Source organism: Gigantopelta aegis, chromosome 3 (assembly GCF_016097555.1).
Source record: "Gigantopelta aegis isolate Gae_Host chromosome 3, Gae_host_genome, whole genome shotgun sequence".
NCBI lineage: Eukaryota > Metazoa > Mollusca > Gastropoda > Neomphalida > Peltospiridae > Gigantopelta > Gigantopelta aegis.
The window spans coordinates 43193279-43208207 of NC_054701.1; the positions used below are offsets into that span (position 1 = coordinate 43193279).

General features: G+C 40.4%; 1 protein-coding gene across 5 annotated transcripts in view; it reads right to left on the bottom strand.

Annotated features, from left to right (window-relative positions):
- Positions 1-14929, bottom strand: part of LOC121368077 — a 72498-nt gene that overhangs the window by 46416 nt on the left and 11153 nt on the right. For all 5 annotated transcript variants that reach the window (XM_041492610.1, XM_041492611.1, XM_041492609.1 and 2 more), the window contains 4 exons: positions 13278-13376; positions 11587-11682; positions 10043-10183; positions 9080-9190 (listed from right to left, as the gene is read on the bottom strand). In XM_041492610.1, the coding sequence (XP_041348544.1) occupies positions 9080-9190; positions 10043-10183; positions 11587-11682; positions 13278-13376 (447 nt within the window). The remainder of the gene's footprint in view (positions 1-9079; positions 9191-10042; positions 10184-11586; positions 11683-13277; positions 13377-14929) is intronic.

A 14929-nucleotide genomic window follows, 5' to 3' on the forward strand; every position in this document is an offset into this window, starting at 1 on the left:
CGATTACGGAACCACGTGGTTGAGGAGGAGGGAGCCTCTGTTCTGGCCCCGGGGGTGTGGCGCCGTGCGCTACTGATATGAAGGCGTTCTCGTTGTCGTGTGTGTGCAAATCATTATTAGTTGTGACAATCACAGTCGATTGGTATCGATCTAGGAGTGTTTGGATGATAGATTAGTACAAACGACAAAACCATTAGTGCGTCAAAACTGTAAATCGGCTAAAACAAGGGTTGTCGCCTACCGGGTCCGACACATTTTCGTACCTCCCTGAATCCAAGGGCCATAATTCTAAACTCATAACTAAAAAATGGGCCAATCATTATGAAAGTCAAACTTGATCTGTAACTATATGATAAATGTACACACAAAATTTCAGCCCAATATCTTAAAGTCCCACGCCCTTAGTTTCAGCCCGCGAAAATTAATTCTAATTTTGGTTAATCTACAAAACTGTAACACACTTAGATCACGTTTTTATAAAATAGAGTGAAAAAGCAGGTTTTATATCGATAAATACCATGGGAATCCCCGTGACCCAATTACTTGAAATAATTTTGAAAGGTAGTATTCTGATGTCACCGGTAGATGTCGCTCGAAGCACAGAAATGCCTATGTCACGACAAATTTCCCAGAGTGCACACAGACTTGGGGTGCGTTCCTTTCACCTCTCCTGGGCAAGAGGACTGTTCTGTCCTATTGTTATTAGCAATTAGATGCACCGTTTATTATTGTTGGTAGTAGTAGTAGTAGTAGTAGTAGTAGTAGTAGTAGTAGTAGTAGTAGTAGTAGTAGTAGTAGTACAGTCTGTAGGAACCAGAGGTGAAGAGGCACTTTCCCTCCCCAGGACGAAAATGTAAGGTTTTTTTTTGGTCCTACTCGATTTAAATAAAGGTAACAATATAGCTTGTGCCCACCCCCCCCCCCCCCAACCCCACCCCAAGGTTGTATCCCCTCTCCAGATATCATAAGACTTAGCAAAATTATTGGTTTTAAGGGTTTGTAACGTTTTGTATTGAGATACTTACTTGTCTGAACTTTATTGTTAATGAAAATGTTCACGAACTGTGAAGAAAAACCTCACAAATGAACGACAAGCAAACGACAACAAATCGGATGTTGATTGCGCGAACCGTGCACGAGAAAACAAACCGAACCAAAATGATAACGGTCACGTGGTATACCAACGTCTATGACGTTGAAACGGGAAGATCCCCTCTAAAAATAGATTAGACCTCGTCTGCTCAACGGAAATACGAAAAATGCATTTTGTGGTATTACAAACACCAGGATTACCAGGATTACCAGGATTACCAAAAAACATTTCAGGTGAATGGAAATGTATATTCTAAATAATAAAATGTAAGTAAAGTGCAATTTTATTTGTGAGAAAATGGGTTTAATAGCGAAAAACAACGGCGTAATGGTTAACAACTAGGGCGTGTCCCTTTAAGGCATTGCAAACAGACACAGAGAAAAATAGACGAGAAACCTATAACAGCCCTCCCCCCCCCCCCCCCCCCCCCCCCCTCCCGTTGGACCGGTAGGGGACTAATAAAATTACTAAACAGAAGAAGTTTGTTTTGTTTAACGACACCACTAGAACACATTGATTTATTAATCGTCGGCTATTGGATGTCAAACATTTGGCAATTTTGACATATAGTCTTAGAAAGGAAACCCGCTACATTTTTCCATTAGTAGCAAGGAATCTTTTATATGCACCATAGTACAGACAGGATAACACATACCACTCCCTTTGATATACCAGTCGTGGTGCACTGGCTGGAACGAGAAATAGCCCAATGGGCCCCACCGATGGAGATCGGTCCCAGACCGACCGCGCATGAAGCGGACGCTTTACCACTGGGCTACGTCCCGCCCCAAATTACTAAATAGTACCAAAATCGTGGAAGTGTTCAACACAGTCCAGAATATAATTTAAAAAATGATATTACTAATGGTCTACCAAAATCCTACTTCTGTCCAAGATAGAGCCGAAAATTGAAATTTTGCTTTCTAGGTACTAAAAAATAACATTTGATGTACATAGTACATGTATATCAAAATTAAAACTTTCGGAGGGGCAGCATGCCCGCTCACCCATTAATTAACCCGATCCCTCCCTTCCAGTTCAAATATCCTTCCTACAGGCACTCGCTCGATGCGCGGTCGGTCTGGGATCGATCCCCGCCGGTGGGTCCATTGGGCTATTTCTCGTCACAGCCAGTGCACCACGACTGGTATATCAAAGGCCGTGGTATGTGCTATCCTGTCTGTGGGATGGTTCATATAACAGATCCCATGCTGTTAATCGGACAGAGTAGCCCATGAAGTGGCTACAGCGGGTTTCCTCCTTCAATATCTGTGTGGTCCTCAACCATATGTCTGACGCCATATAACCGTAATTAAAATGTGTTGAGTGCGTCGTTAAATAAAAACATTTCCATAATTTCCTTCATGCATGTTATATGTATCATCTATCACTGTCTATAGTTAAAGTTTGTTTTGTTTAACGACACAACTGGAACACATTGATTAATTAATCATCGGCTATTGGCTATTTGGTAATGGTGACACGTAATCATCAGAGGAAACCCGCTACATTTGTCCTAATGCAACAATGGATCTTTTATATGCATTCCCCACAGACAGGAAATAAAATATCACGGCCTTTGACCAATTATGGTGCACTGTTTGGAACGACACAAAAACCAATCAGTTTAATGGATTCATCGAGGTGGTTCGATCCTACGACGCAAGCACCTCAAGCGAGCACTCAACCGACTGAGCTAAATCTATAGAAAGAAAGAAATGTTTTTATTTAACGACGCACTCAATACATTTTAGTTACGGTTATATGGCGTCAGGCATATGGTTAAGGACCACACAGATATTGAGAGAGGAAACCCGATGTCGCCACTTCATGGGCTACTCTTTTCGATTAGCAGCAAGGGATCTTTTATATGCACCATCCAACAGAGAGGGTAGTACATACCACGGCCTTTGATATACCAGTCGTGGTGCACTGGCTGGAACGAGAAATAGCCCAATGGGCCCACCGACGGGGATCGATCCCAGACCGACCGCGCATCGAGCGAGCGCTTTACCACTGGGCTACGTCCCGCCCATCTAAATCTATAGATAATAACCATGAAGAATCTGTGATCTTGGTCAACTCTCGACACATCCAGATACACAGGTGCCAATAACCCTTATTGACAACATTGACCAAGAAAAATATAATATGTTTGTTTACACCGCCGCCGTCGTTTTCACCGAATCAAGATGGCTGTGGTAATTATATATACTAATCATTAAATACACTTGAGCCTCGCTGGACATCACCAGGAATAATACGAGAAACCGGATACATCCTAATGCCTCAAACTTCCGATGCAGCCACGATCCCAGATACACATTAATGTTGGTAACGAAGAAAATTTAGCCCTCTTAAGGCTGACCGTTTGTTGACTTGGCTACGGGCGGAAATCACAAAAATAGACACGGTTCCGTGCCTTAAAAGTGGCAGACCCTAGTTTGTAAACACTATGACGTATTATTATTATTATTTACTATAAAGCCATTTTTGATCATATAAATTAGAATAACTTACATTTTGTTATTTAGTAAATTATATTCATTTTTTTTTTTGCATACCTGAAGTGGTTCTGGTCATCCTGGTTTTTGCAATATCGCAAAATGCATGCTTCATAATTCTCAAAGCACACGTTCGTCTGAGAAGTAATAGTTATCAAGGCAAGCTCTAGTTTATTTTTAGACAGTATTTCCCCGTATAAACATCACCGACTTTAGCTTCTCTCTGGTATAAGTTTATTCAAATGTGTTGCAGGTTTGTAAATTAATTAAACTTAGTGTCCATTTACCTGGGTTGAAACTAGGGTTTTCGCCAAAAGACGGGACGTGGCTCAGTGGTAAAGCGTTCGCTTGGTGCGCGGTCGGTTTAGGGTTGATCCCCGTCGGTGTCCCCATTGGGCTATTTCTCGTTCCAGCCAGTGCTCCACAACTGGTGTAACAAATGATGTGTCATGTACTATCTTGTCTGTGGGATGGTGCATATAAAATACCCCTTGGTGCTAATCGAAAAGAGTAGCCCATGAAGTGGCGACAGCGAGTTTCCTCTTTCTTTATCTGTGTGGTCCTGAACCATATGTCTGACGTCATATAACCGTAAATAAAATGTGTTGAGTGCGTCGTTAAATAAAACATTTCCTTCCTTTAATACTTTAATGTGTACAATAAGGGAGGATCGAAAGACGAAACCACCCACCCAACCCCCGGCTCAAAGTAATCTTTATTATTTGTTCAATATGTATATGCCTGTACTTTTCATGATTAATTTTACTCGTAGAATGCAGGAAATTACCTGAACAAAAATTATTTGATTTGTTCCTAAATGTACTTTATTCAGCCATCTTCAATAACCGCCATACTCCATTTATTAATGATATTTTGTAAAGTTAATTAAATTATGGCAATGGTCCATAATTCAAAAACTAAAATTGCCAAGGGGGTTGACTTGGATTGCACTCCATCATGGTTCAATTAAGGTGATGCGATAGCTACATTTGGTTTCCAACAATTTATGTAATTTTTATTTATTATCCATTTTTAGAGAAATAAGGTCCTTAAATCCGTGACAGTATGCCTTTAATTCCAGCGCTGAACAAGGATGCCAAATCAAGTCATTGTATTGCATTCCACACATTTGAATTTAGTTTTTCCTTCATGCGTGGTAGCCCTATAATGTAACCGGTGGCAAGCATATGGTAAAATGACGTAAACAATATAATTAAATAAGATAACTCAAGTTTTGCTAGACACGGTCCGTGCCCGAGTACTCGAGTATTTGTGGAGACCCTAAGTACAATCAAACAAAAAATTGGAGTTATCCGATTTTCTCTAATAAGAGTTGGTGCGCATTCACCGCATTTTGAGACGCACCCGGATCATTACTGTTATTACTGCTATGGACGGCTGTGAACGCAGGAAGTCATTATTTGTTTTAGCTGTCTGTCTCATTTCTGTATTTCTGAGATGTTATAATTGACAGGAAATGACCTGCTATTAGCAAAGTTACGGCACCATCGTGATGGAAAATTATGTCTCTGAGACATTTATGTCGAAGTCGGCACTACGTTATCGAATCCACTATTTGCATATAATACGCCGATTCCAAATCGTCCCCGAGTAATATATAGTTTTAATTCCGTATCATGAAAAATTAGCTTTGTACCGAGTTCTCCACGATGGGCCATGAGGCATGACCAAACACGTTGACTAGAAGGAACTAAATTTGAATCAAGAAATCCACCTGCAATCACTAGCTCAAACTGAAGAAAACTCAATCTGATTAAAATTAGCTCTACTGGTCTCACCAGTAGATCTAACAGCATTGCATGGAACCTATACAGGTGACATTTCATCTATAAATAACAATGTAAATATCGACCAATTACACTTCTCCGTTTATAGCGTTTTTCGGGAGCATACAAATTCTAAAAATATCGGGCGAGACTATTTATGCAATAGGCGAACTTGTTGGTCTGTTTCAACATTGAAAAAACAGGGGGAAAAGTGCAGTAATAAACTCTGGATTGTATACTAGTATAAACAGATTTTATGGCTATACCATCACGGTTTTGTTTCGTCTTGAAACGAATTTGATATAAAATTGTATATTAAAATTAGTTTCCGACATACTTCATAATTCACCCGGTGTTTTTCTTTCATTCCTTCTTTCTTTTCTTTCTTTCTTTCTTTCTTTAACATGTAGCATTCAGATTCCAATATTATCTGAATTTCCGTTTCAAAATTCTCTGATGTCGTGGGCCTATATTTACACACACTTCACACACACCCCCCCTCCCCCCCCCTCCCCCCCCCCCCCCCCCCCCCGCCTTTTCAGCAAAATCAAATAAAAGCACGCGGTGGTGGATGCAATGACGTCATGGCCCACAGAAAGACGAAAGAGGCGATGGACAATAATTATAATTGCGGTGATTTAATGCACGGTTCGTGTCGTTACCATTGTCCTGCGCTAAAAGTAGTCTGTAGTTATAGCAACCGTGTTGACACGGCTTCGCCAAATCAAACAAGGCAATTTGGGAGTTTGTTTTAAAAAATCATTCTACGTGTGTAAAGGAACATTAACCGGCTCTAACAATTGACACGGCAAATTAATTGTCCACACGGTTTTTATTTGGTTTTTGTGTGTAAAAATGTAATTTAGTCGCGGGGTGCTCAATAGAGGCAAATGTAATATTGTTTGTTTTGTAGAGATAATAGATGACAGAGGGAATCTTCTGATTTAGAGCTACAAATAGATGTTTTATCTCTTCATTCAGAAATAATTAATATCATGTGGGGAAAAAACCGAAAGTTAATAAATATATCGTAATTTTTATCGGATAAATTGAGTGATTATCAGCCCTCCCAAATGTGAGTGTTGGCATTATCCTGACTTATCTCATTTGCGTCTTGATATAAGGTTAATTAATTTTCTTTCTTTTTTTCTTCTTTTTTCTTGTAATGTGTGATTACCGTTATATTACCGTCTGGCCGTTAGATACCATTTATCTCACAGCGAGTTGTTTTAAAATGTATCTAACGAGCGAAAGCGAGTTTGATACGTTGTTAAACAAAGAAAGAAAAAAAATGTTTTATTTAACGACGCACTCAACACATTTTATTTACGGTTATATGGCGTCAGACATATAGTTAAAGACCACACAGATTTTGAAAGGACACCCGCTGTCGCCACTACATGGGCTACTCTTTCCGATTAGCAGCAAGGGATCTTTTATTTGCGCTTCCCACAGGCAGGATAGCACAAACCATGGCCTTTGTTGAACCAGTTATGGATCACTGGTCGGTGCAAGTGGTTTACACCTACCCATTGAGCCTTGCAGAGCATGTTTAAAACATTTGTGCGTACTCCGACGTATGGTTTATACGCTAAGCATACGTTAGGCAGACGCTGAATACGCTAGAGATACGCTAGAGGTACGTGACTCCTAGGTCGAGTACGCTTGTCGTACGCTGACATACGCTGGCATGAAGGTGTACCGTATAGCTAGCGTATTGATAGCGCATTGATAGCGCATGAGTAACGTACTTCTAACGTATGTCTGACGTATCTGCAACGTATATAGACATCTTGGCGTATGCCTGACGATTGAGTAACGTAATTAACGTACAACTAGCTATGATTGGCGTCTGACCAGCGTATACACAGCGTATTGCCAGCGTCATACGCTAGCCATACGCAGAGTACGCAGGCCATAGGCTAACATTTCCTGACATTCGCTGGTCATACGCTGGTCATACGCTGGCCATACGCTACTCATACGCTACGCATAGGTTAAATACGGTAAGTATACGCACAATTCTGCATTTTCAAGGGCTTCTTGTGCGTATGAAAATTATTTAATGAATTTTCATACGCAACTCATACGTTTCTCTCATACGCTATAGTGTGACAGGGACATAACGCACGGTGTTCTCACCAACGGGTGTGTAAGAAAATACGATAAGTTCCATAATATGTTTAATTTACAGTAGCGTCAACCGATTTTAGGCGGCGGGAAGTAGCCCAGTGGTAAAGCGCTCGTCTGATGCGCGGTCGGTGTAGGATCGATCCCAGTCGGTGGTCCCATTAGGCTATTTCTCATTCCATTCAGTGCACCACGACTGACGCATATAAAAGATCGAGTACATTGATTTATTAATCAACGGCTATTGGATGTGGTCATTTTGAAACAGTCATAGAGAGGAAACCCGCTACATTTTCCCATTAGTAGCAAGGGATCTTTTATATGCACCATCCCACAGACAAGTTAGCACATACAACGGCCTTTGATATACCAGTCGCGGTGCACTGGCTGGACAGTCCTAGAAGTCGAGAGATAGGCGAGTTGGCCAACTTCGTCATTACAGTTGGTAGTCTGAGACTAGCATTATACAAAGACAAAACCAATTACTGTACCAAAAATCCGGAAATCCTTTTTGTGGTGTTCAACATTTATGTAACAAGGAGAAGGGAGGTATCATGAAATGCGTTATAAATATAATGTGGGGGAGGAAGGGGATGTTTGTCAAGAGTAACGTAATGGTTTTTTTGTACTGTACCAAAATTAGGAGAGTCTGGAAACTCTTTTTGAGGTGTTCAACATTTATGTAACAAGGAGAAGGGAGGTATCATGAAATGCGTTATAAATATATGTAGGGGAGGGAGGGGATGTTTGTCGAGAGTAACGTAATGGGTTTTTTGTAAAAAAACAATGTCATATTTATAAAGTAAAATGCAATCAGTCATGGCTATTTCGTTCCTTGACGAATGGTTGGTTGGTTTTTGTTTGTTTTTGTTTTGTTTTTGTGGGTTTTTTGTGTGTGTGTGTGGGGGGGGGGGGGGGGGGGGGGGGAGGAGGTTGTATTTAGTATTTAACACAAAAAGGAACAAGACAAAAAATAAATAAGTAAAAACAGAAAATCCCATTAATATGTTGTTCAAATTAAGTCATAATGACAGAAAGGATATGGTAAAGGGTTACATGTATAGCCAGGTCATGTGGCTGGCTCGTTTGATGTCGTACAATACTAGTATATAATTACCCTGGTTTTCAGTTAATATCACTAGTATCACTTACTTCTTAGTTGTAATATTCCAAGATGTCCAGAGCACAGAATCAAACACACCCTGTCTTTCTCATGGTCTCCTTTCTCTCTCTCTCTCTCTCTCTCTCTCTCTCTCTCTCTCTCTCTCTCTCTCTCTCTCTCTCTCTCTCTCTCTCTCTCATACCATGCAGGTCATTTCATTCTTTCGCAGATTTGGCTATTGCCACTTTCTTGCAACAATCTCAACTGGCGATTTTACTCAAACATTGTATTTAATGTCCTAATAAGGAGAAGGGGTGAGTGGGTCATCCATGCCATTTTTTTCGTGATTTTATCGATTAATAAATAGATCGTTCGATTGTATGACTGATGCACTCACTCACTCACTCACTCACTCACTCACTCACTCACTCACTCACATTCATGCATATAAGCTGTAACTTACCTGTCTTATCAGGTACACGAATTCCAAAACTGTAGGCAGGCCCGCAGTTCTTTTCAAAGTTATTCAGGTTGCTGTATCTGTCAGGGCCTGGCATTCGCTCTGTCCTCGTGGCTGCAAAATATAGTTTGTATTTATGAACCACTAAGGACTGTATAATTTAAAAAAAAAAAACACACACGCGCGCATGCACACACACACACACATGTAAGCACACACATACACATACACAAACACACACATACGCGCAAACACACACACACACACACACACACACACACATACATACACACACACATACACACACACATACGCGCAAACACACGTGGGGTGGGGTTGTGGTGGATGAGGGCGGGGGTGGCGGTTTTGTCCAGACCGGACATCGTCACAGTGATCAGAAAACAATAAGTTTGAATTTATGGATACGTGGATGAACGGACTGGATAGACTAGATGAATGGATAAATGGATGAATGGAGGGAGGGAGGAATTAATGGAGGGACGGACTGGATGGATGAATGGATGGACGGACGGACGGACGGATGGACTAGATGAATGAATTAATTGATGGATGGATGGATGGATGAATGGATGCATGGATGGATGGTTAGATGGATAGACTGACTGATTGACTTCAAATGAATGAATGAATGAATGGATGGATGGATGGGCTGATGGACGGGTGGATGGATGGATACATGGATGGATGCGTGGACGTATGAATGAATGAATGAATGAATGAATGAATGAATGAACGAACGGACGGACGGACTGGATGAATGAACGAATGGATGCATTTATGGATGGATGGATGGATGGATGGATGGATGACTGAATGGATGGATGGGGGGGAGACGGACGTACGGAGGAAAGGGCGGGCGGCCAAACAGATGAACGGACGGACGGACGGACGTACAGGTGAACATTATATGTACTAAATAGATGGGTGTACTAAAAGAGGACTCACCTTTCCTCAACTCTCTGGGCGAGCCTGGAAAGGCCGGGCAGCAGTTGCCTCTGCAGTTGAACGTGGTCGACTTGCTGTCTCTATTCCTCACACAGTGCGGCGCTTCCACCTTGTACGCCGCCGGACCCGGCGAGGCGTCCACTGAACAAAGTAATAGTACTTTTAGATTTGAATGCATGGGTGGGTACTAACGTAGCAGGCGAGGTGTACAGGGATTTTAGCAGCTGTAGGTGGGGTGGGGAGGGGTGGTCTACACTGTGGCGAGCGAAGTTTATAGGCTATCGAGATATGATGCCCCGGAAAATATACTGAAAATTTGATAAAGCAATGAGGAGTTTCGAACCCACCAACCCCCTAAAAGTTGCAAAAACCCACCCCTGTGCACGTGCCTGTGTAACCATTTAACCAGAATTTTATATGGGTGGGGGTAACCTACATTGGGAGGGGAAAACAACATTGTCTATGAGTCTATGAGGAAAATACATAACGTGGGTGGGGGAGAGGTAGCTTTTTTTTTTAAATGTAGCGTCTGTGATCCTACCTTCCTCCCCTATAATCAATTCTGGAACAACCCTGAACTTCTATTTATAACTGATTGTTTACTAACATTTTTTTTTTTTAATTTGTTAAACAATTAACTGACCTTAGTTGGACTACCACGCAATATAACAAAACTTGCAGACGCATACTCAGTAAACAATTTCACATAAAATAGCAGATTTAGGCGTTAAAAAATTCAGTGGCGGATCCACAAAATCCATTTAGGGGGGGAAATGACATGAGGCTGAATGCCAAGGGAACTTTGGGGGAGGTTTGGAGGGAGATCGTAAAAAAAAGAAGAAAATTAATATATAATAAAATTTTAAAACAAATTGAGGGGGGCGGGTCCCCTGACCACCTCACCGCCCCTCCCCACCCCCCACCCCCCCCCACCCCCCACCCCATCCCGCCTCTGAAATTGTATGTTTCCGGAACCCGACTCTACCTAAAAATGGTCGACCCTAATTGTTTCTTCAATGGGTTTTTTCCCAATGTTTTTGTTTTGTTTTGTTTGTTTGTTTGTTTGTTTGTTTTTGTTGTTTTTGTTTGTTGGTTGTTGTTTTTCGATGTTTTCCCAGTCAATTTCGACCGCTGTGTTTAAAGGGACATACTCTAGTTTCAACCCGTGAAAATTAACACTATGTTTAGTTAATCTACAAATCTGTAACACATTTGGATAAAGTTACAATTGAGTGAAACATTAGTCTGTGACTTTGAAATGGTGAAATACCCTCTAAAAATAGACTAAAACTCGACTCCATAATTGTTACTTCTCGGACGCACGAGCGTTTTTAAAAATACGAGAAATGCATTTAGTGATATTAAAAACACCAGGATGACCAAAAACACTTCGAATGTACGGAAATTGATAATCTAAACAATAAAATCTAAGTAAAGTATGATTTAAGTTATCAAAAACGGTTATAATAGTCAAAAATATGCGTTAGTGTTTAAAAACTTAAAAACTAGGATATGTCCCTTTAATATACATGTATACGCTGTACCTGGTATTTCGAAGGGGCGGTACTTCATGGAGACGCCGATGTTGGTTTTCGGTTGTCTCACGTAATACGAGGCGGGTGACGCTCCCTCATTTCGCACTGGGAAAAAACAACAACAACAACAACAAAAAACAGATAAAAAAGTTGAAAGTAAAAGTAAAGTATTTCAATTAAATAAGAGACCCTTTACAGTACTTATCACCATTTCCATAAGCCTACAAAGCGTAGTCTTCCTCCTTCTTTGCCCTTCCACATCCCCATCCCAGTCCAGCGGCTTAAGGTTACACACCACCATTAATTACTCCATGCAGTTCCATACAATTTCTATGTCAGAATACATTCTGTGAACAATACAACACTGTCGAGAGACTACTAATTTTAGGGAGTGCTCTCAACTGACATGTACCGTGTAAAAAATCAACATAGGTCGACCACGATTTTTTTTAAATTAATGGCCCCTATGCCCGACCACCGCTTCGTGTTGCTGTTATACAAGTGGCACCATACCTCTTGCACAGTTGTTATCAGTTAGTACTACATATAACAAGTTACTTCAAACCAGTGGGTTATTTAAATACTACAGAGGTCAACCTACGTGTAATCATCAAAGAAAGATTTCAAAAAGCAAATCAGAATTTTGTAGTATTTTTTTTTTTTATATAGTATTTTTTTTATAAGGAACTATTTCTTAAACCGGACTATATTAAGCTGCTACAGTAAGTAACGACACCACAAATGGTGGTGTGTTGCCTTATGGTCAATTCATACTTTGATTGCCAACCTCATGCGAAGCTGAAATTTAGGGTGGGTTTTTTTTCCATTAGGTATACGAAAAAGCGTTAAACGACATCGCGTCAAAATTTAATATGAACTGTGTTAAAATCATACTAAATTCACTGAAAAATGAGGTTTAGGTTTGAACAGAAGGACTGGGCGGGTCAACTACTCGCGGCGGGTCAACTACTCGCCAACAAGACTCGGCGGTGACGTATGAATCTAGCTTTAGGCCCAAATATCAACGGAATCGTTCACTTTTTTTTTTTATCTCAAGAAATCATCAAATTTGGCTTAGGTGTTTTATGGCATAGAGGACTCCATTTGAAAACGGGATCCCAAAAGTAGCTCCTGCTGATCGCCGCCATTTTGAATTGCAAAATGAATTTCAAAATGGCCGCCATCAGCCACAGTTTCTATTGGAAATTTGTTATTTTAGCCATGATTTTAAAGCTCCAATCTTCATGTTTTGATTAGCTATGAATCAACTGGTGGATAGAAAAAGTAGACCACAGACAGACAGAGATACGGACATACGGACGGACAGACGGACATACATACGGACATGTGGACAGACAGGCGGGCAAACAGACAGAGAGACAGAGAGACAGGCAGACAGGCAGACAGACAGACACATTGTTTATTGAAGTTTCACCTCAGTTATATATATCGACTGGTACTAATCAAACACTTAGAAACACCAACCAGGACCCGAACGGCGACCCGAACGGCCGTGCATACAAACTGTGACTAAACGTTTCATAAACACAGGGCCTGTTCAGCTTTGCAGATCTGTCTCAGAGGGTTTAATAATTTGCGACGGTCTTCGTCCGCCTGCGTCAGTTTGCGTCTATTGCAGATTTGATGGAAACCAGGTATGCTTCCATTCATTAATAATAGAAAAAAGTGACGGCACTTACTGGATTTACTGTTAGGGCCAAGAATACTTTTGGCTAACCCTGTCCCTATAGTTGTCTTGAGATCATAAGCGTTCGGACCCGGCGATTTCTGACGTTTTTCTGAAATAGAAAGCTATCATATATCGGGTGGCCCATAAACAAACCCACGCCGAAAAACAGTGGCGGATCCAGAAAATCCATTTGGGGGGGGGGGCAGTGACATGAGGTGAAATGCTAAGGGAACTTTGAGGGAGGTTTGGATGGGGGTCGTAAACAAATTTAAAATTAATATATGATAAAATTATAACTATCGCAAAATTTAGGGGGGGGGCGGGCCCCTGCCCCCTCCCCCCCCCCAGATCCGCCTCTGGATAACCCTACTCAATAAAGAATTACTTAAACAGTATCGAAACTATAACTTTGATATTTCACACCAATTACTACTATATGGTCATTTGTCATAATCAGTGAACATTGTAGGCCTATTAGTCAAATATTGTTAAACTGGCAACAGATTCAAAATTGTAAGTAAAAAAAATGCAACGCCAAAATTTTATCTTCTGTTTTTTTTTAACTTGAAAAGGTGGTCAATGTGTCCACCGTTCTGCTCACAGACTGCCCTCAAATGTTGTAGTTGTTTTTTTCATGAGAAAATCGATTTTCTGATTTCTTCCAATATGATTTCTTGACATTTCTCTCTTATTTTGTTTCTTCAGTTCATTCCTCGTGAATACTGTTGTGTCGCAAACAGTGGTAATAAATAAGTAGCTTTTGGCGTCGTATTTGTTTTTTATACTTACAATTTTGAATATTTAGGGTGGCCACTCGATAAATATGTTTTCAAATGACCACCGTCATCATTAACTTAATTTGACGTAGTGATAAACTCTGCTCCCCTCTTCTTAAGGCTGATATTAAAGTTTGTTTGTTTTGTTTAACGACACCACTGCAGCACATTGATTAATTAATCATCGGCTATTTGATGTCAAACTTTTGATAATATACTGACACGTAATCATCAGAGAAAACCTGCTACATTTTGCCTAATGCAGCAAGGGGTCTTTTATATGCACTGTCACGGGGATTCTATAATACCCGTAACTGAATAAAACACGATTGTCCAAATATCTCTCCTAACTGTATATCTATTAGATCTCTCTGTAACAGGCGGTATATACCCGCTTTGGCTCGTCTCTAGGTATGATCAGAGATACGATCTTATATAAAGTATATATTATTATAGCACGTTTAGTTCACTAGAAAACACAACAAAAACACAATACACTTTGGAATCTGTATTAACCTACGCTGACAAATGTACTGCCGCAGTAGTCAATTAATAACAACAATAATAACAACCCAGAACTAATCACTTAATTAGTTAATCTCTAGGTGTCTAGTTTACACAATATGCTAATCACTTCACCGTGACACAACACCCACACGTGTGATAATTGAGAAACGCTTCTAGGGGAACTTAATTAATAAAGGAATTACAACACTATTCCTAACTGGTTAATTTTTAATTAACCCTTAACTACTCATTCAGTAACCTTGTAACACAGAATTAATACTGGTACCTATCACAATAAAGACAATAACCTACAGTTTACCTAGGTCTTCTAGGATGACTGGCTAAGCTTTATATTACCAAATACTCGTATAATGTTAGA